General features: G+C 45.2%; 5 protein-coding genes across 5 annotated transcripts in view; 3 read left to right on the top strand and 2 right to left on the bottom strand. All coding sequences in view use genetic code 11, as the record gives it.

The window, feature by feature from the left end:
* EGR_05906 (Hepatocyte nuclear factor 6) overlaps positions 1–3,021 on the bottom strand; it is a gene marked incomplete at both ends in the record, with an annotated part of 9,274 nt that extends 6,253 nt beyond the window's left edge. Inside the window, 2 exons of the mRNA XM_024495155.1 lie at positions 1,018–1,389; positions 1,896–3,021. Coding sequence (XP_024350374.1) covers positions 1,018–1,389; positions 1,896–3,021 — 1,498 coding nt within the window. The remainder of the gene's footprint in view (positions 1–1,017; positions 1,390–1,895) is intronic.
* A 1,757-nt stretch (positions 3,022–4,778) lies between these two features.
* EGR_05907 (Mortality factor 4-like protein) lies at positions 4,779–6,686 on the bottom strand (the record flags this gene model as incomplete). Its single annotated transcript, XM_024495156.1, has 10 exons — positions 4,779–4,866; positions 4,937–5,021; positions 5,104–5,389; positions 5,500–5,601; positions 5,671–5,870; positions 6,145–6,254; positions 6,298–6,381; positions 6,418–6,485; positions 6,572–6,618; positions 6,650–6,686. The coding sequence occupies 10 exons, from the start codon at positions 6,684–6,686 to the stop codon at positions 4,779–4,781; spliced, it is 1,107 nt and encodes a 368-aa protein (XP_024350375.1).
* Positions 6,687–7,026: 340 nt separating this feature from the next.
* EGR_05908 (Protein dpy-30) lies at positions 7,027–7,264 on the top strand (the record flags this gene model as incomplete). Its single annotated transcript, XM_024495157.1, has 2 exons — positions 7,027–7,160; positions 7,198–7,264. The coding sequence occupies 2 exons, from the start codon at positions 7,027–7,029 to the stop codon at positions 7,262–7,264; spliced, it is 201 nt and encodes a 66-aa protein (XP_024350376.1).
* A 2,261-nt stretch (positions 7,265–9,525) lies between these two features.
* On the top strand, positions 9,526–15,962 carry EGR_05909 (Serologically defined colon cancer antigen; the record flags this gene model as incomplete). Its single annotated transcript, XM_024495158.1, has 13 exons — positions 9,526–9,552; positions 9,872–9,997; positions 10,034–10,319; positions 10,356–10,629; positions 10,668–10,806; positions 10,846–11,225; positions 11,297–11,360; positions 11,431–11,519; positions 13,123–13,316; positions 13,874–14,127; positions 14,391–14,584; positions 15,093–15,709; positions 15,763–15,962. The coding sequence occupies 13 exons, from the start codon at positions 9,526–9,528 to the stop codon at positions 15,960–15,962; spliced, it is 2,844 nt and encodes a 947-aa protein (XP_024350377.1).
* Positions 15,963–16,109: 147 nt separating this feature from the next.
* EGR_05910 (hypothetical protein) lies at positions 16,110–21,078 on the top strand (the record flags this gene model as incomplete). The annotated part of the gene is made up of 8 exons (XM_024495159.1): positions 16,110–16,143; positions 17,215–17,323; positions 17,368–17,641; positions 17,717–17,876; positions 18,588–18,899; positions 19,725–19,805; positions 19,989–20,143; positions 21,025–21,078. The coding sequence occupies 8 exons, from the start codon at positions 16,110–16,112 to the stop codon at positions 21,076–21,078; spliced, it is 1,179 nt and encodes a 392-aa protein (XP_024350378.1).
* Positions 21,079–24,127: the final 3,049 nt, after the last annotated feature.

The following is a 24,127-nucleotide window of genomic DNA, read 5'->3' on the forward strand; positions in this document are numbered from 1 at the left end:
GAGGAGGAGGAGGCATGAATTAGATCTCTTTAGGAATCAGAGAGAAAAAATAGTCGAAAAGAACTTGTTGATTGCTGGGGTCTATCCACAGGACGTGGTCAGGATGGAATCGGCTAGAAGGATCCTGAAAAGAAACTAAAGAAATCAGAATTCTATACGCTCATCAACCGACCACTCGCTCTCTTTACCCGTCCAAGATTTGTCTGTAAGATAAGGATACCGAGGACAAAATAATGAAATGTGGTTAATATAAGCTGACCTAAGGATCCGCTTTTTCACAAGAGATTGCCGCCGCTCATAGTTAAATGAACAGAGTGCCTTAAAAAGGAATCCGCTCTAGAGATTACATTTTAATACATCAATTGTGAAGGAACGGAGCAATGCCTACTTCCAACAATGCAAGCTGTTTACTCTCCCGTCTTGGTGGAACCGACCTATGGCTAGTTGGAAGACCACAGCGTTATAAAAAGAAGTCATTTGACAAAAGTAATTCAATCCGCAGTAAGTGACAAGTGAGAGACTTCTTGAGGGATATCGGGGAAAAATAGTGACTTTATTAAGTCATTGCTTCCTAAACAGAATCCAAGTAGACGACTAAGCAGCAAAAAGAAGGAAACGCAGAACATCAGTTTCGTAGAGCTACATTCAATTATGGCCCTAATTTAAAGCAAAAGTTTGTGCGAAATATGTCGTTCAGGAATGAGAAAAACAAAGCCAATGGACCTTCCTTCCTAATTTGATGAGCTAGACAAAACTCCAAATGCAAGAGGATTGACACGTTGCATCTTTGATTTTGACGGAAAGTTCAGACTCTCATTTGAATGAACATTCTAATGTACTGACAATGTTGTGACGGCTGGACCCGAAGGATAATAAAGAGGGTTGTCGGGAATGATGCTGACAAGAAAAACAAACTCTACTTAAATCCAAAGAGATCCAATTAATACATTTCTGCCTAAACGGTTTGTGCTATTCAGTTATGTTTTGCAGTTTATTTGCAGCTTTAAAATTTCTTACTTGTTGAATTTTGCAGATACTTTCCAGCCAACCGAAGCGCCGACATCCGCTGATATTCTGGCTCTTGAAGCCACTTCCACATGCGTCTGAAGGTCTCTCGCCCTGATTTCAGTTTACTCCAGGGTTTCGGATTCCTGAGTAGGTCTGACAGAGTTCCCTGACTTCGACAGAGCACCCTTTGCGCAAACACCGCTTGTGGAATGCTGTAGCGTTTCAGCTCAGCACTCACCCTCTGTGCCAACTCCTTGGTGTTCAACTCCTCGCTATCCGACATCTGACCGAGTTGAAGATCATTGTGACTTTGAGAGGCTAGGGCATTCGCTACCATTCCCTTCTGAAAGCCTGTCCATGAATCCACCGGCCCCGCCGAGTCTGGATCTACAATCATTTAATCGCAGAGGGAAAATTTACGGTCCCACGGCTGCCAGTTGCGCCGCCGCCGCCTGCATGAGTTAACCGACTAGACTTTAACGTAGTGTACTTTTGCGGCGTCGTCTCCACCATCCCCCTTCCGCTTCCCACCGCCTATTCGACACAAAGAAGTGCACTTTAAGGACAATAAACTTAACAACAGTGGCGTCGACACATTTTCCATCTTTTGAACGTCTAACTTTGTCTTAGTCGTGTTTCATTGAGAGAAGAAGGTAAAACAAGGAAAAGTGGAGACAGCGGATGCTGTCATGCCGTCCCAACGCAATCCGGGCCGCTGATCTCTGCTCAGCTGTCCGCTTTGTGTAGCACAAAAATCGATTTTTCAGCGTGCAAACAAGGTCCAGGCGCAAAAAATCGATTAAATCGCCTCCGCGCGTATTTCAATGCTCGTGTGCAAGTTGTGCAAAGAGGGTTTAGCAAAAGCGTGGTCAACAGATTACACTTACGGGTGAAGAGAGCCTTATCGATAGAGCTTTCCATTGCCTCGGAGGACATTCTCAGAGCATGAGGATTGGCCAACTCCCCGGTGTAGGGATTAATAGTTGAGGCGCTTTGATTACTGAATACAAAGTTTTGCGAGACAATTCCCTCCATTGGTGAGGTGTTTTGATCACCTGTGAAACCGGAAGAGAGGTACTGGTAGGGAAACATTGGGGGCATTAGACTTGACTGAGCGCAGGTCACGTTCGGTGGATAGTTAGGCTGCTGATTTTCTGCAATCGGCATTTCGGAAGTCATGTAGACCGCCGATGACTCTTGAAAGGAGGGATCGGTATTTTGGATCTGGTGTTGCTGATCCTGGGAGACGCTCAAACTTTGGTCTGTGGAGCAGTAGTCACCTCCAGTCTCGTCATAGGTCTTGGAATCGGAGCTGCGATTAGAGCAGTCCAAAAGGCCCTCGTGTTCAGTTGCTGAAGTGTAAGTCTGATTCGTGGAGGTCCTTGAAACCTCGGCAGACTGCACCATGCCCTCTGTAGACGTGTTCATCATTGTCGAACTCGTTGCCCAATCAGGCAAGGCTTCATCTAGGCGAGTTTCAAGAACCTCTTCCTCCTCGTCAGTATCTTTAAAGTTGTTTAGGGTCTCATACTTGTAAGCTTCATTTACGTTTGTTATTTGTTCGTCCTCTGTGGCATATTCTTGTGTTTCAGTAGAATAGTAACAGTTCTGCTCGCTTTCCGTCCCAGCAGGCATCTGGCTGGTGGAACAGGTAGATTTCAGACGCTCCTCCTCCACCTCTTGTTGATGATGTTGTGAATGCAATGACTGCTGATCAATTGTTCCAACGTAGGGAAAAAAAGGCATTCCACCCGAGGCTGTCGTCATGACGGGATTAACATGAGCATAGGGGAAACAGGTACTAGAATAGGCCTCAGATCGGGGGTAACCAGAGACAATATTGGCATACATATTAGTGGGTAGGTGTTGAAAGATCTCGGCAGTCTCCGTGGTAGACGCATAGCTAATACTGACATCAGTGTCAGCAAAATCATTCTTCACCAACGCCAGCGGCGACGCCTTAGCCTCCGAGATGCCCGCTTCCCCAGTGAACTGGGAAATGGAGAAATCCATACGCACTGACAGAACAGTCAATTAGCCAATCAATCAATCGGTCAACCAGTCAATCGATCGATCTGAGCAGAGTGACAGAGATGGAGAGCGAGGGAAAAAATCGAAACAAGAAATTTGCACGAGTTCACCACAACAATTGTTTGCGCGCGATCACAAGAAGCGCGTGCCGGCGATCGATGCGATTGGTGGCCGAGTTGCTGTCGTTACACCAAGCCCAGCCAATCGGCGGTTGAGGCCCAAGGCTATCGCCTCATTGGTCGGGGCATGGCGTCTATTCTCCCGATCCAGCACAGTGTTGCGGTGCTCGCGCGCCGAAAGGCTTGAGGAGTGCACACTGTGGAGCTTCGATTTGCACCCGCGCCGGTTTGCACACGTCTTAGCACTTGCTGAGATCTTGTAGAAAGTTTTAAGAGAAGGCGGACGCGGAGGAGCGCGAGAGGGGTAGAGTGGAGGGGGGTGGAGTGGGGGAAGGGTTTCTATACCATGCATTCCGTGGGGCTTTTTACCTCGCATTTCCAACTTCGCGGCTAAACAGATTCTAATAAGAAATGATCAGTTTGATTTTGGACCAGATGGATTAGGGAGTGGGGTTTCATCTTCGATGCTGCTACGCAGTTGGAGAGGTTAGATTGTGGATACTGACGGCTGTTGTGGTACCTTCACGGAGGTGTGTCCTCTCGCGGGCGAGCGTTTGAGAACTGTATGTGTGGATTTGAATGTCTACAGATCGAAAAATATTGAAGCATCGATTTATCGCTAAAGCATTTCACAGGAGACAACGAAGTAACATGGCGGACTTTTCAAGGAATTAAGGCACTACTTTCTCCTGTGAGGAGAGGAAATGGGATTTTGAATGAAGAAAGTCAAGGAAAAAAGGTGGGCTTCAAGTGTCCATAAAATGGTATTATTTTGCCCCAATTTGGGGCCCAAAATTGCCTTTATATAGCAACTTAAGGGAAGAAACTGTTTTGGACGAATCACAGGGAGAAGAAAGAGTTGGATGTCGGTTACCAGGGCATAGATTTGGAATTGTGAATGATGGAAAAAGGGGATTTCTGGGAGTTCTGCGAGGCAGAATAAATAGTCCCTAGGAGTATTTCACACTTTCGAGTGCTCAGGAGAACGTAAGCGTCTCTCCATGTGACGCTTTCAAATCCTTTGACATTGGCTATTACAGCAGACCCCAAGATAGGGAAGAGTGAAATCCATTGTGGTGTTTGCTGCCCTCCACCCAAAGCGGATGTTCTTCTACGATAATGCTGAAGCGAGGCATTGAAAGAAGGAAATCGAGACCCTTGGCAATTTAGATTTGCCTCCCTCACTGTTTTTTTTCCCCACCCCGAAATCATGATGGGGTACTTAACAATCGTGTACAGAGATTAGATCCCCATGGAAGTGGATGAAGGCACCACTCCCTGGCACTATCCCACTAACCTTCCTCCCTCCGGCATCCACAAACCAAGTACCTTGATTGTTTGGCAGATGCACCAGGCCTCAACTCAGCAGAACCTTGATGCTAGACCACGTCCACGTTTTCTTTCCACCTAAAAACCCAGTCAAAAATGGCAACAAGACCCCATCATTCCGATCTTGACAGCTGCATCACACTACTCAACATTTAAGTGCCGGTCGCTGACAAAAAGTTAGTAGTATGTTCCACCCTACCGCTTCCCACCAAAAGCCTCGAGGAAAAAACAATAAAAATGTGCACATACATTAAAGCATTTATCAAAATACAAAAAGAAATCCATATTACTTCAGCACATGGCAGCACGCAAATAATCAGGAGTAGCGCTGATATAGTCCTCCAACTTGAAGTACTCCTCGTTATTTTTGTCCAAAAATCTACAGAGACAGAAAAGTCATGAAAATAAGAAGTGGAGGTTAGATTTTTTTTCACTCTTTACTAACTTACGCAACAAAGTCAGCAGTTACTGCCTCCAATAGGCTCACACTGGTTGGATCAGCCTTGATGAATGTGATTAGATCCCTCAGACGGACTGTAAGAACAAACGAGCGCGAAAACGCCTTGCATTAGAGGCAAATTTCATTCTACTTAAACGCAACTTAAGTAGCAATTACCGAGCAACCGAAGTAGATGCATCGGGCTGTAGAGATCCACCATCTCCAAGCTTGCATGCGATTTCAACAGTTCGGCGTATTGCGGCCGCTCAAATTTGTACAGGAGTTGAGAACCCAGAATAAAATTGAAGTTAACTTTCAAGCCGTTAACGAATTCACGTCGGAATTCTTGCGTTACGGTGAAGGGAGATTGCGTGGTGGTGCTGTTGGAGTGTTGTGACTTACTTTGTTCTAAGTAGTCATCAAACACACGGGCTATCGGTATACGTGCGGGCAGGCTAACCAGCTGGGAGAGGGGTAAAAAGTAAAGAAAAAGAATTCAGTGGTGTGAATCTATGAAAGTGCTCAGGATAGGAAGAATTGAGGCCAACAGCCGTTATTGTAAAACAGAATTACCCGAGACTGTTTGGTGGTGAGATCCCAGTCATCAACAAGCCAGGCTTTGAGCGTATCTGTTAGTTCAACTTTAATTTGCGTTCGTTTCAGGAAACCCTCCTCCTACGGGAAAGGACAGGGCCTCAGTTACAGAGACAAGACTATCTATGGTAAGTTAAGTAGAAGCCTCACAGTTTCACCAGTAATACTGGCGATCGAGCGAGCTCGACGTTTGCGACTACTGCTGCCACTGGTATTCGGTGGAGCTTTCGGCGGGGGCAAAAGTTGGGCTGGGTCTCCTTCTGTCTTGACGGGAGGTGCTGGAGCCTGAAAATCGGAATCCGAGGTGTCTGGAGCCTCGGGCTCTTCTGGCTTGGGGCTCTCGGGACCTTCTGTCGTGTTGAGCGATAAGCCAGTATTTCGGAAATTCAAAAGGTGAAAAAGATAGTCACAGTTTTCACACAGCAAACTTCAACTGCATTTAGTACAGTTTCCAACTTACTTGTTGTCTGGTCTCAATAAAAACAAGTCACTGATATACAACTAATGCGGCTAAGCAATGTCAGCATTACGGCTAGACAGATGGGCAAATAAAAATGTTTATAAATACAAAAATACTGCATCCACGGAAACAAATTGACGTCGATTTACTCAAAAACAACTCACCACTAGCCGCTTCCATGGCTATTCCAATATGTTCAATAACCTCAGGGGGAGGATAGGGCTGCTTCTTCAGATCCGACTTTCGCAGAACCTTTAACTTCTTCCCAGACATTCTACATGGGAAGAGCCAATTAATCATCAAGGTGGTTTACATACGCTATCTTCTCAACGTCTTTCTGCATTCTCAACCCCTCCGCGTCGTACTTGAACATGCGTTCCTCCTTAACCCACTCATCCCAACTAAACTGGTGGTAGAAGTGAGTAAACTTTACATACTTTTTGTTCCAACCCTGGTAATGAACAAAGTACTGGTACTCTTCTTCCTCCACCTTTACGTCCAAAATCTGGACATCACAACAAATGAATTTAGGTGAACGAAGGATCGATTCATAAAAATGGGGGCGAGCAAAGTACCAAGGCCAAACTTTACCTTGGCTTGATATAGCAGTGGACCATGAAAACAGAGCACTTTCTCACCTAAAAAATGGTAAAGCAGTTCAAATCTTACCCGCTTCGTACTTCGCCGGTTCCTTCTTAAGTGCCATAGTCCGACTCACGAGCACCCGTCCAGACAGATAAAGAAGCACCGAGCCAACCAATCCAGGGCTTCTATCGCGATTCTAATATGCCTCCAAAGGGCAAATTAGCACGACTTCCACAAAAAAAGGTAGTAAAACACAAGCTTTTTTAAATCTATTGCAGATTTATCAAAATCTTGGCTAAATCATGTGTAATTATTGAAGAATGATTTGTAGTTTAGTAACCTGGACCACTGGGGACATATAGTGGACTGCAAATAACGGCGGGTAATACAGTTTTTTGGTGTCCTGTGAATATTGCGTGTTCTACTGCGTCCGGTGTCCGCTGATCGTTCTTAATTTAGACATGTCCGGAAGTCAATGTGAAAAACGTGACGAGTTATCGAGAGACGATTTGAGGTACCTTGATACACGGCCGTACTTGGATCGTACAGTGGTTCCCATCCTAATGCAAGCATTAACTGTTATAGCAAAGGAAAGGTACGCTTTTCTCCTTTAAGTCTATTTCCGCACTAAGACCGCCAAATCCAGTTGAGGCACTCGCGAATTATCTTTTGCAACACGCTCACAGTGGTGACTCGTAAGCTGCCATGGTTGTGTGAATTTTTCACGACTATCATCCCTCGTATGCTTTTGTTGGTACAACCTGCATATAAACGGCGTGCCGGTATATTTTATGAGCTCTTGACCTTATTATCATCTTATTATCTACTGGGACTGCAGTTCTAATGGGCCAAAGTTCTATTCAATCAACAGTTCTCGATTACGTTACTGTGCTTTGTACGTGCCAGTAAATATCGGTAGTTTGCAGCCATTTTTGTCGATTTAACTGAACCACAGTCTCACAAACGAAGCTTTTGAAGGACTTTTTCAGTCAGCTCTGATTTACCTCTTAAGTCCATATCTATTCTAATAAACTTTATCACAGCAACTGCCAATAGCAGACGCGGTTTGTTTACGATTTAACTTGTTAATTCAACGGCACTAAGATAATATCGAAGCTACGTTGATTTGGTCTTAACCGACTATCCCCCCTCTGGTTGACTACCAACAGTGTCGAGTGCAAAATACCATGCCACTCTGTAGATGAACAGCAATTTGTACTCACTTATCCAGTGTGTGGGTTTAGATGCCGTTTTATCTCCTGGCATGAGTTAGGCTGTGGTCATTAATGTGCTCTCTACATCTGGATGTGGAGACGCCGCCATGAAGGTTAAGCCACACAGGAACAGTGTTAGTATTTTTCACTTCCAAGGAATGACTGTTTAGAAAGTCCTTCCCCATATTTGTTGGTGTGGTTAACTGACTTGCAATTAGTCGGTTTGATGCTACATGTTGAGGCGCCACATATAATACCCGGATTCAGCGAAGTCGAATCCTATTGAAGTGAGGTGGTTGAAATGTAATGGTCTTCGTGTGGTGCAACCACGTGACACGAGGTAATCAGGTTCACAACCAGTTCTATGCAGTGGCAATAAGTCTCAGGTTTGATGGAATCGTGTCTTTAGCGCATTTGGGTATACGATAGCAACTGTGCGGTAAAATATCGTGGCAGCTGTCACATCCATGAGGGTTTTCTGGTCGCCTCTGCTTTTCTGATAACTGACCCTACGATCTCAATTGCTGTGGTTCGTGTCGATATCTGTCCTCCAGAGACGACTGCTACTGGGGTTAGGACGGCTAGCGTCGTGGTTCCGATAGACGGATTCGAGATTGCTGTGGGCGACATTTAACTCTTTATTTCTTATCGCTGCGATGAATCCCTTCAACTCGCTGCAGCTTTTAGACCTGGGAAAATTTTGGCAAAACACCTATGGACAATTCTGGAACCATGCCATATTTCTCTTACTGAATGTCATCTTAGGCTTAGGAGATGTCGGGCCTAGACAACTGGTCGTGGCCCTTTAATCATCTATTTTTAATTCATAAAACATTTCTACTTCGCTACCACACTATTTTCAACAGAGTTTTGGTCGGGTTATGGCGATACATTTTGGTGTTGCTCCGAGGTATCCTACGGGAAAAAGACTAAGTTTGTTACTTGAGGTAAGGAGGGAAGTCATCCCATTTGGCGTCCATGAAATTTTTCGAAAAGCTTTGGGTCAAATAATTGGAGAAGGAGCACATAGTCTTCTGGTAATCGGATGGAGCGGTAGCCCTGGTGACTCCTGTCAAATGTGGTAATAAGAGGCTATGGAACAGCTACGGCAGAGTGATTTCTGCACCATTTTCTTTGTTTGTGCCGCTGTCGATAAGCCTATTCTGAAAGATGCCGGTCGACAGACTCCGACGAATAGTGATTCAAGGAATTAAACTAAAATCGGTGCGTCTTTTGTGGCTCTATAATTTCCCCCTAATATCAAATGAGTTTTACCGAAATGAATTGAAAGAGGTTATCCTCTATGCGCAGACCTATACTACTGATATTTACGAAGGAAAACTGCACATCAATAGTCAAATTCCTCCGTTGTAAAGGTGATCTGATTACACCCTTTAGTCCTAACATTGTGCTGAATGTAAACTGCCGAAGGTCAAGTTTTCTCTGCAATGAGATAAAATGTTCAACTCCAGAACTGCTATGGCGCGATATAAACGAAAACTTTGTTCTGACAGAACCGACAAGCGGTATCAATGCAATTGGATTTGCGGTAGTGGTGATGCTGTAAATCAGGATAGTAATTGGATGGCCTTTCATTTTAATCGTTGTTCCACTCCTAAAACAATTCTTTTTTTTAAGCTGCATGGTCCTTGTAAATTTCAACCCTTGCATGGTTTTGTTTTATTCGTCGTTCCAAATTATGCACGCTTTAATGTGCTGAACTATCCTCCTGGGCATGTTTGTGGGATGAAGGCTCGTTTTGAAACCTTCGATGTTATTGCAGTTGTTTCAGAATTAAGAAATAAGTACCGTGCGTTTTCTTGTAAATGAAAACTTCTAGCATTACTGGCTACCGCCTAGTCAATGCCTATGACGTCAACAGTAAAACATATTTGCTGAAATTGTCCAGGTACTTTTTTATTTCCATCGTCTTACCCTTCGTGGTCAGTTCTTCGTCGGATGAAAAACTAGTGCTTTTTATTGAATCTGGTGTCAGGATGAATTTGACATCTTTTTCTTGGCCTAAAAACACAATGCCTCTAACTTTCACAATGAAAGTTTGTACTTTTTTTCTTAATCTATCCTCGTACAGCTTCGTAAGCATATCAAGAATAAAAAAATTTCTAACATCCGACAATTGGGAATTGATCGTTTGGTGGATATCACGTTTGGTTTTGAGCAGTACGCCTTCCATCTTATCGTTGAACTCTACGGCAAAGTGAGTTTATCGACTTTATGTTGATGCGCTATCTAGGGAAATATTTTTCTGACAGATGCTGACTACACCATTCTGCACTTACTTCGCCCACGAACAGATGTTGATCAGGATGTCAGATACGCCACCCGTGAGCGATTCCCCATCGAACTAGCCAGACCCGTTCCTGAATGTCTGATTGATTTGAGAGATTCCTCCAGCTTTGAAAATCTTGTCCAAACTATTGCTGATCTTCTAGTTGATGCTTCCGGACCCTGGAACACTGGCCTACCGGCTGAAGGCGCAGAACGTCTTCCTGTGATCTCTGTGCTAAGCAACGTTTTCTGTAAGCCCCATTTCATGGAACTTACTCCTTTTTTAGCCTACGGTACCAGTCTTATTGAACATTGCTGCTTCCTTGCTGGTCTATCAAATGTTAAACGCCGAAAAGTAGCTGGAAACCCTGAAGTTGACCCTCAAGTCCCCTCCGATCCTAACGCTTGTCGCTTAGACTATAGCACAAAAATCGCTAGTGCTCTTCGTGAAGTCCTTCTTCAAATCTCCGAGAAGAGAGTCATTACAGATAATGGCACGGTTTCAACACCTGCAGTCGTATTGGGCATTCCAAGCTCTACAGAACCTGGGAAGTTGAACAAGTATGTTAGACTCGTATTTTGAATTCGACAAACGTTAGATATGATTCCTATTATCCTCTCCGTTTTGCGCATCTGTCTTCAAAACCTGGTATCGAGTTTGCGTCTTTTAATAAAGCTGTGGATGAATTTTACTCCAGCTTGGAAATTCAACGAAACGAGGTCCATAGCATCCAAAATGTGAGCATTTAACAGTTCTTTTACTCTTACTTTTTCTAGGCAAAGAGTGCAAACAAGAAGTTGGAGAATATTAAGAGAGATCAGGAACAGAGGCTAAAAGCCCTGAAGGAAGAGCAGATCTTGGATAATCAGAAGGCGCAACTACTGGAATTGAATATGGACCTAGTTGACAAGGTGATAATGACGCTGAACTCGGCGATAGCCAATCAGACAAGTTGGAAAGTGTTGGAAGAGGTGCTGGAAAAGCAGAAAGAACGAGGGAATGATCCTGTGGCTAATTGTATCGTCCGCCTTCAACTGGCTTCGAATCAGGCGATATTGCGGCTTAGTAATCTTTACGCGGAAGATGAAGATGAGAAAGCGATCACTCAGGAGGTTCTAGTGGATCTGGACTCCACGGCCTTTCAAAACGCCAAAAAGTGGGTAAAATTCTTCTAATTAAACTGTTCGTGCACAATCAAGTGGGCGGTTATTCTAATATTCTTCACAGGTACTACACACATCGACGACAGGCAGAGGCTAAGGAACGAAAGACAATTGCGGGGACAGCAATTGTAAGTTTCATTAGCCTCACTTTCTACCTTTTTGCATTGGCTCTGTTATTCTCAAAATTGGATCTTCCAGGCCCTGAAGGCGGCGTCTAGGAAGGCAGAGAAGACGCGGAAAGGGGTTCGTGAAGCACCAAAATTAGCCAAAACCCGGAAACCATTTTGGTGAGTATGTTACTATCTTTGGAAGGAAAGGCTAGTTATTTTTACCTCTGGTAGGTAGATCACTCACTCATTCCAATCTTGCCGGCCAGCATTATAGAACAATATGACGTGTTCTAAGTCCGTGGGAATTTTCTTAAACAAAGGGTGACTTGTCAGGGTTGGTAGAAGTAAACCCTTCTGATATAAATAGTCAAGATGTGATTTCTGCCGATAAAGAGGGCTCAAGAATCCATCGGTTCCTTGACATTTACCTTGGAGGCGGTAACCATGACGGGGGGAGGTCTGGAAATTCGTTGTGTTCTCTTATTCGTCACTTGGCTGTGGAACGTCAACACATTGCACCGGCGGATACTTGGGGCAGAGTAGAGGGAGGGAGAGTCCTCTCTCCTGCTGTTTGAAGTTGACCGTGTCGTTGTGACTCCAGGCGCCCAGTTGGCAACACCCACGATCACAGGGAGGTACCGGTCATAAGAAAGGTCCAACAGCAACTCCTTAGTCGCTGATGGTCGTACGGTGCGACGCCTCAATTTCCTCCTCTCAATCCGGCGTCGAGATTATGTGACACTTGTATTTTCTCCATCTGTAGTATACTCCTCTAGCAGATACCGGTTAGGCTTGAATCAATGGAAAAAGTGTGGGATGTTCTTCTTACTTTTCGATGGCAGTTGAATTGGTCAAGTTGGTCGGTTCATCTCGACTTCAACATCAAACAGGGTGGATGGCTGTTTCCGTCCTCACTGGGAGCGTTAGTGCAATGCTGGGTTATCTCTTTACAAGGCACAACTTGTCTTGGGTTTGCTAGATAACCGCTACGGTGTTCTTTATTGTGCTTTTTCCTATTCGCCTATTCTTTTGAATTGTTATGCCATGGAATATCGGTTGAGTACCCGTGGCTTCAACGATACCCTTGTGTAGCATTCGGAGAAGGCGCAGTAGCAGGGCAGCGTAGTGTCCAGAGTAAAGTGCTTACGAATCATCTACGCTGCACCACGTGTAGGTGGGAGGACAGTTTTCTGCTTTCCCTCTTCCTTATAGACGAGTTTCTTCGTAAAACCACTCCGAAGCGCTGATGGACAAAGCTTTTTTAGGCTACTTAAGTCATCTCACTTTTGAAGGGCTGAGCTCAGACCGAGGTGATAAATGCGCTCAAAGCAGATGTGTGTTGAACGGATGCGGAAGTGCGAAATCTGCTAAAACCAATCAGTCTGGCCCTGCGGACAGTCGCTCGAAACTTCACCAAAGTGATTGACTGGCTACTGGCCACGCTCACTACACCGGTTGATTGATGGCCGGGGAGTCATTTGTCAAGCTTCCGTCACCCTTAACATAGGTGGAACCAAACTGCTTCATAAGATCTTGTGGACTTGAGTCCTTCGTCATCAAGAAGAGAGGGTCTTCCTGACCGTGCTGCAAGATCTTTGAGTATCTTGAGGTACATTCCGCCACAGCATAGCGCCCTCTCTTCAAATGCCTCACAACGTATTCGACGACGATGGTCAGCTGAAAGCCCTAACAAAGATTATCAACAAGTTTGGCTTAAGCTGTCACCCTTCTTTGCCACCTCTATCCTCCACTCATATCTCCATTATATCCAATCCTCTAGGTTTGAGAAATTCCACTGGTTCATTAGCTCGGACAATTACCTTGTGCTGGCCGGTCGAGATGATGTTCAAAACGAGACTCTCATCAAACGCTACTTCAGCCAACACGATATCTACGTTCACGCCGACATCCATGGTGCTAGCAGCGTTATCGTCAAGGCACGAGCGCTTCAGGCCTGCGAGAAGCCGACTGAAGGTAAGGGAGAACATTCAAGTCAAAGTAGAACTAGTAAGTTAATAAAAAAACATGGGAAGGATTGACTTCAAAAGGGAGTGAGGTACTTTTCTCTTCCAATCGTCTATCCTTCGACGTTTAACGACTCCTCCATGTGGAACGCAGCTGAATCACCCGCAGACATTCGGCGTGCGGTGACCATTTCGTTTTCATTCTTGGAGGGAGAATCGCCCTCTGTGCGTTAATTATCTGTCCAGGATCAAGCATTCCACTCTACGACTTTTTATTTACACAGCGTAGAAACTCGGTAGCCACGAACGTGTACGTTCGGCTGCCTTCGCTATGCCTGTCCCGAATGTCACCTGTCTGCTGCGTATATTAGAGCGTTCCATCCGCGTAAATTCTTCTGGACGAGCTTTAAACTTTCCTGTTCTGTTCCATGTACCTACTTACCGAAATGCGTGCCAGCTATTTGTGAGACACCATGTAGTGCCACCGTTTAAATCTAACCTCTTCCGTAGGTTATATCCACTTTCCCTCCCCCCAGATCACTTTCATAATCAAGTGATTGGTTGCAGATTCAGAGGACAGCGCAACTGCTATCCCCCAACCACCAATGCGGACCCTGTTCGAGGCGGGCCATATGGCAGTTGCCCTGAGCAACGCGTGGTCCGCCAAAGTCATCACTAATGCCTGGTGGGTGCGGTACGATCAGGTCTCGAAGACTGCACCATCTGGGGCGTATTTGCCGACGGGATCTTTTGTGATTCGAGGCAGGAAGAATGTGCTGCCTCAGTGTCTCCTCACTTATGGCATTGGAATTTTGTTCAAGGTGAAGAGCAGTTGACTTTGGATTTAAGTAGTATAGTCGCGTTTCCTTCAGCTTTATTTGTAGCCGGTTGTTGCTTAATTCCGCATAAAACCAAACACTCCAAACCTGACTCAAGTCGCACCTTTGCGTCGCCTTCTCTTGAATTCCCCACCCACCTGACCTGGCCTTCAGTGACCTAAATCCACTCACTGTACCAATTTGGCTAGACTGGCTAGTTGAAAGAAACCCAGCAGGTCATATTTCTTCCTTTTAATGACCTTTAGCTCGGCGAGGATTCGGTGGAACGACATGTTGGGGAACGTTGCATAGATTTGGAGGCTGTAGAAGAAACAAATGCCATTCTGAAGAGGTACGATATTACACCGCAGGCAGATGACAACGCTGAAGAAGAAGATGAAGAAGAGAGCGATGTTGCCAAAGCCTTTAGCAACGTGACACTTAATCTGAATATCAATAGGTGAGTGTATTTTCTCGCTTTCGGAGGTTCAAGGGGGGCCGCATCCGTAGTGTTCAATTTAAACCGGGACTTTTGATTTGAATAGCCACCGTCCTCTCTCTATCTAACCTGAAGGGCCTTGTCAGTACTGCTGATGCTGAAATGCTGACCTCTAGGGTGCTCTTTTAGGAATATAGGCTTTATTCCAAATAATGACAAGTCCCGCTGTGTCATGTGCCTCGAATAGATCTACCGCGGCTGGAGTTGTCACTGGCAGGAGCGTTTTAACTATCATCGGTCTGTGTTAAAAATCCTTCCGTGAATATCTACAGGTTTTAGATTTCACTTTTTCTGTGACAAGAAGCCGCGCTCATGGCCAAATGCTACTTCAATTAGGCACGTACTGTCGCCATTGCCTGTCGCCTTGTCTAAGGCGTCCGTACTGGATCGGACTGACCGATACACGCGTTTTTAGGGACAAATCCCGCTTTAGCTTGAATACTTATGACATTCTCCTATCTATTTTTAGGATCAAAAAACCACGATCAGAGGCAGTTCAACAGCGCAAAAAGGGGAATGCCCAAGCGAAAGAGACTCCTCCAAGCCGAGCCCAACCAAAGGCCAAATCTACAGGCCCAAATCCACTCAAACGCGGTCAGAAGGCAAAAATGAAGCGCATTCGGCAGAAGTATGCCGATCAGGATGAAGAGGAGCGGCAGATGCGGCAGCGCATTCTTCAAGGCGCAAGTGGGAAGCTGAGCGCGGTCCATGCGTTCGGCAAGGCTCCTCGACCTGAGGAGGAGGAGGAGGAAGAAGAAGAAGAAGAAGAAGTGGAGAAACAAGAGGAAAGGGAAGAACAATCACTTCCACAGGTGGAGGGCGATGAGGAGAGGGGACCTTCAGAGGCGGCTGATGAGTTGGAGAAGGAGAAGGCGGTTGTGACAGTTCCAGAATTGAAGGAAGGTGATTTAAAGGACGATTCTGCTGCTGAATTGGGGGAAGTTTCAATGTTGGGGACGTTGACTGGGCAGCCGGTGCGTGAGGACAGTCTTCTTTTTGCACTACCCTTCTGTGCGCCATTCAGCGCTCTGCAGAAATTCAAGTACAAGGCGAAGCTACTCCCGGGAGTTCAGAAGAAAGGCGAGAGTAAGTTAAATACTAGAGTTCCTCTGATACTTTTATTCTTTTCCTCTGCGTAGTTACGAGGTTGGCGATCAGGCACTTCACCATGGACAAAGCGGCAAGCGAATTGGAGAAACAGCTGATTCAGGCTATCAGGGAGGAGGATGTGTGTCGTGTGCTGCCGGGATCGGCGAAAATAGCGTTTCCTGAATTGGCATCGAGACCTGCGAGCGGTCGCGACGGTTCTTCCACTGTACAGCATCAAAATTTGATTTGACGTCTATTTTTTCATTTTTAAGAGTCAAGAAGGGACATTTTGGTATGAGGATTTTTCGATTCGTGGGCGGGGTTTTCGTCCGAGTCTGGTTAGTTTTGGATTCAGTCACCAGTTCCAGGCAGCTGCAGGGCGCCTGTCGGGAGCCTGATGCTCTGGGACGGGGATAGGGGGCCAAGTTTGGGTCTGTGGCTCACAAATACCTAACCAAAATCTGTTATCTTGGAAGGGTTTGTTGAAGTTATTAGAAATGTGTGGGATTATTGAACATAGTATCGATTACCAACGTTTTTCTGTACTTAATTTAAATTTTCCGTGCACTATTGTTCTTGAGCCAATATTAACAAAATCCGATGTAGTTAATTTGTTTATTCTTATATTTTAGTTAAATTTAACGAAGTAGTTTATTTTTGTGTTGGCCTTAAGGCCCTTCGGCTGAGTCAAAATCCGAGGTCAGTAACTTTGAAGCACTTTCGAAATGCCATAATGTTGTCGAGTTTGTTTTGAGGGGTCCCAGTTTGCACTAGTTCCTACATGCTACTTGCCTTGCACTTTATGTGCATCATTTTGGTATCTTTGTGCAACGCAATATATTTTAACGTATATTTTAAACCCCATCAAAGTTTTTATATGCACCCTCTTTCCCAAAATGGAAGGCTAATTTCCGGAACTTGGATACACAATGGTTCTCCTATTAGACCCTCCAAGTACGTTTAATGTTAATTCTGCCTTAGTTTTGCAGTCAATTGATCGTGTTTTCAAATGGGACTCTTCAAGTTACAGATGGGGTCGAGTCTAATTCCGGGTTTTATCAATGTTGTTCCGGTTCAACCTGTTCAGTCCCAGTCTGTGCCCAGCTTCTTGACACAACTCCCTTCCTCGTAGAATCAGCGAGGGGTAAATTATTCTTACTAATTAAATTTTAAGGTGACTTTTTTTGGATCTACAATTCCAGCCCTCGGGTTTTTACACATTCCGAGAACCTGCCACTGAACTGGAATGTCACTTCGCTTTATCAAAGCAATTATTTGATCTCAGAGTTAAATGGACACATAGCCTCCCTGACGATATGGACTCAGAGCACGATTATCAGTCAAATGTTAACGTAAGTCTTTTTTATTACTCCATAATAATGCGACCTACTAATTTACACCACGTTATTTTTAATTTTAGTCTCCCACACACAATCTCTCATTTCCCTGCTCTCAAGACTACTTATTCTTAAAGGGTTTTAATTGTTATCGTTTTACGTTAGTTTTAAAAAGGCAACCTCAAAAAACCATTACCTGTCACGTGTACGCGCGAACTGTCTATGAGAGCCGAAGCTTCCAACCACTCCTTCAACAACCAGGAAACCCCAAAAGGTAAGTAAACTTTATCTGTGTCAGAATTGAGGTTTTTCCCCCAGACCCTTCTTTTCAGACACTGAATTTGATGAAGACGAGTTGTTGGACGAAGAAAGTGAGGAAGATTTGGAAATTTTGCGTGAGATCGCATCATTAATAAAACCACCGAACATCACCGTATCGTCTATTGGGTGCGGTGATGTTGTGAATGTCACATGCACAGTCCCGGAGGAGTCCGTGGAATTATACATCACCTCCCACTCTTTCGACTTGGAACGTTGCAATGGCTCTTGGGCTGATCTCCCGAGCAATGGTCTTTCACTACTTAACTTCTCTGTTAGTTTGTTTGATCCGTACCATCTTCTTTTTATCCTAAGGGACTGACTCGAAGCTCCCAGTTTTTTGGCACAGGTTGATGAAAACATGGACACATTTATCGCAAAAGCTTCAATCAGACAGACTGGTGGAGGAGACTACTTCGTGGTTTGTCGGTACCTTGAGAAATACGCCTTCCGCCATCTGCAGATTCCGAAGTGTTCAACTCCCGACAGCAGTCGCTACCTTGCACTTGGTGAGTGAGTAGGTGGATTGGGAAGGGCGAATCTGCACTTAGACTAGGTGTACTTTTGCGCTTATGTACGTGAGTTTGAGCTCGGCTTACAGTGCACTTGACGTCTGTACATGCCGCCGTTGATCAAAGACGTAGAAGGAAACCGGTCGATATATCCCAATGCTGTCGTCTACGTTACCTCCAGTCATCTAGTGGAAACTCTGAGATGGTATCAATTTCCTTGAACAGTTGCAGCTCCGCGAAGGACCTTCTAAAACCACCCCAATCTAGTGTCCTTCTGATTGTTGACCTACCCATTGACTTTGTGGAATTAGATCGAAACAAAAGAAGTTTCCCACATACCTACAAGTTGTATCAGATCAAGTGGGTAGATCTGGATCGTAGTTGCTGATTGGGATTCATCAGGACACGCATCGCGAATGGCTGTGTCTATAGTGCTTTGCATTCACCTGCACAGCGGACATAGCAATCTGGCGACGAAGTAGTACATGCATTGGAAGCACGAAGTTATGCGGTGAATGGGTGCTCAGGAGATGACCAGTGACATATTTGCTCGGTTAACATGGTTGACACGCAACTGCCATTCGCCGGCATAATTCAGGCGGAACAAAGTGTAAAATCATCGCTTGAAGACATTTTTATCACGTCCAACTATCCCATTGCTAAAGACGCCTACTCCTTTGCATGGCCTCTTCTACTCTCCTTTTTCAGCTCAACAAATTGGTGTCATAGTCGTCTGTCAGTTGGCTATTACATCGCTGCTTGCACTGACCCTCTGGTGTTGCTGCTCATGGCGATGCTCACGACGAAAACGGCATTCCACCGCTGCGATGATTTACCATCGTAACGAAACACCCCCCACCAACTTTCACAACAGTTACTCCTACGCTGCTGCTATTGGTTTCCTCATCTACACCGAGTTATCCCATTCTTCGAAGAGTGGCGATTCGTTCTTAAGAAAGATCGAGCCCCTGCAACACTGTAGCGCTGAGGACTACCTGGAACCACGAGAAATCAGAGAGTGTGAGTTATGATTATACGGTGTGCCTTTCCAATGCTCCTTGTCTTTTTCATCCGCTTGTTGTTGATATAGTCTCACAAACTTGCAATGTCGGCGAGGCCACCATGACTAATAGAACACCCGGGTAGAGTACACTAACTCATCTCATATCATTCACGTTTAGACAGTTTTTTGTAAGGCCCAGATGTCCTTTTTATCAACTAGCCCCATATCGTGTTTTTTTCCGTTAACGAAATCATTAAATATGGCCTGGGAACCGACAGTAGTATAGACACACACGTTTTCCAAAAAACTGGAAGAATTCTAATTGGAGAGCACCCAGCTTGCATTAGTATGGATAATGTTTAATTGTTATCGAGAGATTCCAAATTATTTTAATTTAAATGGTAACCTCGAACTGGCTCCAGCCTTGAAGTTAGCCAATGAGGAGTCCCTTTTTAACCGTTTAAACTCAAGACTTAACGTGAGTTTTAAATGACTTTTTTAGTAAACCCGCAGTTTCTGACACTAATATTGATTATTTCGCAATCTATTTTACGTTTAAATTCCAATATCTTTTTGAATACTTATTGCTTCACCTGCCTGTTCGGCTTCCTGGGATTGTAAGATAAATTGCGAATCTGTCAAGTGTCTTTCTATGAAATAGATGGATTACTTTGTCCCAATTTGAGCACGCATCTTTGGTGCTCCCTCCGCGTGTCCCTTGTCGAGAGTACACATTTAAAGCCCTGTCCAATAGCTGTGTTGGTATCTCGTTACATTTCCGTAATTTCCTCCCCTCACTCCTTTTTAGCTCGTTACATGTCCTTTTTCTCACTGCCCTTTAGCTCATCTTCACACACCGCATCTGCCTCGGATGCTGCGACCTTCACGTCAACGGAGGTACCCTAGACGCCTCCCTGTCAAAGGTTGGTCCTCCTCGCGCCCTCCCTACAACCTCATCGATCATTTCGTGGGAATAAGGGCTTGACACTTGATTACGTTATTGATTTGGGGAGTTATCTGGACTGTTAATAGGCCACAGGAGGATATGAGCTCGGTTTAGTTAGAGACGGTTGTTTGATTAATTTCCCTCTCTCTCTCCATTTCAGCTCACGAATGTCTTTTAGTGCCCTTGAGTTGTCTTCGCAGATCAGTTGTGTATTTTCGACTGCTACGACAAATTAAAGCTTTGCTTCAGTACTGCGCCCGAATGCCAAAATCAGCTAAACTTCTTCTCCTATGTCAAAAGCATCGTGCCAAAGCGGTTAGTTATTCAAATGAGATGGCATTTTTGCAAGCCAATCAACTTTGGGGTTAATTTCATCAGGGTCATAATCATATCTAGTCATCACTAACTACGTCATTCTCAGGGTTATTGCTCACCAGTAGCTTCACTGTGGTTTATATCCCCACCACTTTGACCCTAACCGATCAGTGTCGGGGTTGCCATTCCTGAGGTCGCACTAGCGACAGTTGATCGGCATAAAAGTGTACCTCCATCTCCCCTGTCTTAATTTTTTCTGCGTGGGGAGTTGCTGAGGTGTCGACTGTCACTTCTCGCACCACTTCTTATTGTACCATGTTGATGGGCTCGCAGTAAAAATGGGATTTCAAGGGCAGCTGTCTGTCGATGCCTTTAAAAAGGGCGGAGAGTCTTCTGTTAGGACGACCTCTGGTTCGTTTATCTAGACAGACTTCAGCGCTTCCATCGAGCACAGCCATCTCATGTCTCGGATGTTTAAAAATGCTGATGAAAGGGTGAAAATAATACTCCTACCCCTTTGATTTTCAGAAGATCAATTTCCAGTTCCTCGCCTGAAGATATTAGCGCAGATCTAAAACTTCCAGGGTTAGTAAATCTTCAAAGAGGAAGTGGCTTTTTTAAAGATTTAGGCACCGGAGTGCTTTCAACTCAACGAAGGGAATTTAGTGTCGGCTATTAGCTGCCCGACGTCTTCCATTTACTTGACAGGTACCGATCGACACGTCTCACTCCGGCGTCACAAATGTGTGACGCTAGGTCCGCATCAGTATAGACTAGCTGTGAATTAGTTCAAGTTGTTTAAGCGCTATGTGGTGGTCGGGGTCAAGTATGATGTGTTGGTGTCGGCGTCATTCTCACTACATCTTTCCTTTTCACTTCAGCTGAACCAGTCCCGTTGGCACATTTCAAGAAGTTTCGACTACAAGGTCAAGTAACATGGAACTGATTAAACTCTTCTCCACCCCCCAATCATCTCTATGTATCAAACCATAAGATTCTCGTATTTATTCATTTTTACTCGCATCGTCTGTCCTCTCGAATTTCAACCAGTCCGTGTTCTGAAGTTTGTGCTGGGGTGTTCTTGAAGTCTACGGTCTTCAAGTTGTTTCAAAAGGCTTGTGCGACATTCTATTGCGTAAGTAGCGTTTACTCCCGGGGCGGAGGGGAAATGGGACATAGATGGCGGGGTTCCGCATCTCCTGTGGGTGGGAGCGGTCTCCCTTTGTACTGAACTTTTGGCCCATCACGCGTTCTGCCTCCGTCCTGGTGGCGTCCTTCTTAGGTATTTAGCATTTGTATGCTTTAGCACGATTTTAGGAGAGGCCCGAGAAGCCGCAATTCTAACGTTGTTGGTGTTAGAGGTGCTGTTTAGACACATCATCCCGAGTGGTTTGAAAAAGGGAGGCGAACCCGTTCAATTTTTTTTTTCTATCTGACTAATCACAGCACTGCAAATCGGTCGCTTTGGCGGGTCACCTCTTGTAATCTACCAATCAGATGGTTAGGGCAGGCGGCGCGGTCCTTTAATTTGGTGGGCATAGGGTAAATGTAGGCTTTCCTTTAAAAATGTTTAGTATCCAGCAGTGGGAGTGCCTCGAAAATATTTGTCTATCATCTACACTTTTTGTATATTGTTAAATGAAGCGTAGAACATCGTACAGTTTTTAACTTGAGATCAAATGTGGTAAGATTAATAGTGTTTTTTATGTAGTAGTATTGCGGAAGTTCACAATACGCATTTACTTCTTAGTTCAATTAATCAAAGTCGACTTTCAGCAGACAAATTAGGTTTATTTTGGAAAGAATGACATTCCACCTCTCTATGACCCAAGGTGACGGTATCTCATCGGTGCTGGTCTAGTGACCTGCAGAGCTGCAGTTGTACGGGACTGAAAAGCCAGTACCATAAGCGACATGAGTGGAGCCTTAACCCATCGTCGTAAAGGTCGGGTTCCCGGAGCTCGGGCAGCTTTATAGCGCTCCAACTCTTTCCCGAATGCAAAATGGAGTCACAACACTGGGACAGGAAATGTAGTGGCGTTGTTCAGCAAGGCTGGGTGGGGGTGGGCAACTGGTGTGGTTGGAAGCCATAGCACCCAGCGGAAGTATAATGTAAAATTAGAGTGAAGAACTAAACAAATGGTGAAAGTATTGCGTAGTTCCCTTCCCCTTTCGAGCGTCGTCCCCGCCACCCCCCGCGTTTAACCTCCCGCATCGGCCATCACAACATAGTTGGCGCTGTCTTCAAAGCACCGGCCATCCAGCCGCGGCAGCTATCAAAATCGCGTACAATTAATTTCAGCTTCATTGATCCTTCTTGGCGGTTTTATTGAATCTCAAGTCTTGTCCGGATATAAACTGTAATTGGGGATGAGGGGAATGTCCTAGCTCTCATTAATGTCCATTGCTTGTGATAAGAACACTGACCTAATAATGGAGTCCTATAAATAAGGACGGGGTTCAACATCTTTTTGCGTCTGTTCGTCCCTGTTTTATTGTTCTTACTTCAGAGCTACTCAGCCATACCTATCTGGGTTCTACCCATCTTGTAGAGAGGCGGGCGAGGCATCGCGTGTTTATCTAATTGCCATCTTCACGCAGGTGCCATAGACAGCTCCGCAACAAACATTCCCAAGTAATTCGCAGCCACAGCTAGTGTCACTTCAGTTGTTAATGGCTTTCCTACAGAACACCGGACCGAAGCAGTTCTCGCAGGTGGACGTTATTTTCAGCCCTTCCAATGGGCATCGTCACAGACTCTCTCATCCGCAGCATGTGTTCTTTTTCCACCCCGCTAAGGTTTATCGCCCAACAGTAGCGACTGAAAATACATTTCCGATGCACGGAAGGGCTGGGGGACTTTTGCAGAGGTATAAAGGCGGAGCCTTAAGTGCCCACGAGATCAGAACGATGTATTAAGTAGCCAAAGCATTGGCCTTGGTGCTCTCAGTGAAACCTCGGTCGTGTCGGCAACGACAACCCGTCTACTCTGCATCGATGTATGGACCTCCGAGACTTCGGCGTGGTTCATTTGTCATTTCCTTTCATAAATAGTCTCTCAGCAACTTGTTCCGGTCTCATTAAAGTCTCTCTCTCTCTCTCTCTCCATTTGTATTCCCAAATCCTTGTGGCACATGAGAATTTGGGTTGGAAGAGATATGCCAGACCGCCACTATTGTCAGCTTCTTGATGTATCATTTCTTGGTCTTCCACCATGGTCTGGTCAGATGGAAGTCCTTTTCGAAGCCACAACGAAAGCTGTGTTATTCCTCGCAAGCGCTTGAAGATATGCGGACCATCTGCTCTGGTCAAGGAATAATTCCTGCTTCATCAGTCACTCCTGTGAACATTCAGACATAATGCGGAACTTCTGCTTCGTCATGAACTCCTTTCCTGGGCTGATTTAGGCCCAACTCGATGAAGCAAATGCAGCTTCTACTCCTCTGAGAGCCTCAGACTGACTTGAGTATTTGGGTCATGCCAGTGCGCATCCTCTCTTCCGATCTCACACCTCTACCACTTGGCGTCGTTCGTGGAGGAGACGATTGTGTCCGGGTGAGTCGTTCTTTCTTGAAATAAAGGAATTTCCTTTTTTTTCCTATCTCTCGACCATGCTTACCTATTCACTGTGCCTTATTATACCCTTCCCATTGTGTTAATTAAGTAGGCTAAATTTGATAAGCTTATTCTTATCTATGGTTGCCCCAACGCCCTCGCTTCACGTCAGCGACACAGGGTGCAGTGTCTAGACCGCCTCATCGATTGTCAGTGGAGGAGGTGCACTCCTGTCGCCTCCCCGTCCACTCATTCACCTGCCAATATTACAATTGAGGGGCCAAAAGGAGTCGCCCTATCCCACGGGATATAACTCGCAAAAAATATGAGGTTTTGAGTGACAGAAAGGTTTAGGCGGGTAAAAGAGGGACCTTGAGAGTGAACGAGTTCGGTGACGTTGAACCCCCTGATGATAGACATACCTCCCGA

Source organism: Echinococcus granulosus (assembly GCF_000524195.1).
Source record: "Echinococcus granulosus chromosome Unknown EG_S00048, whole genome shotgun sequence".
In the NCBI taxonomy this organism is placed as follows: Eukaryota; Metazoa; Platyhelminthes; class Cestoda; order Cyclophyllidea; family Taeniidae; genus Echinococcus; species Echinococcus granulosus.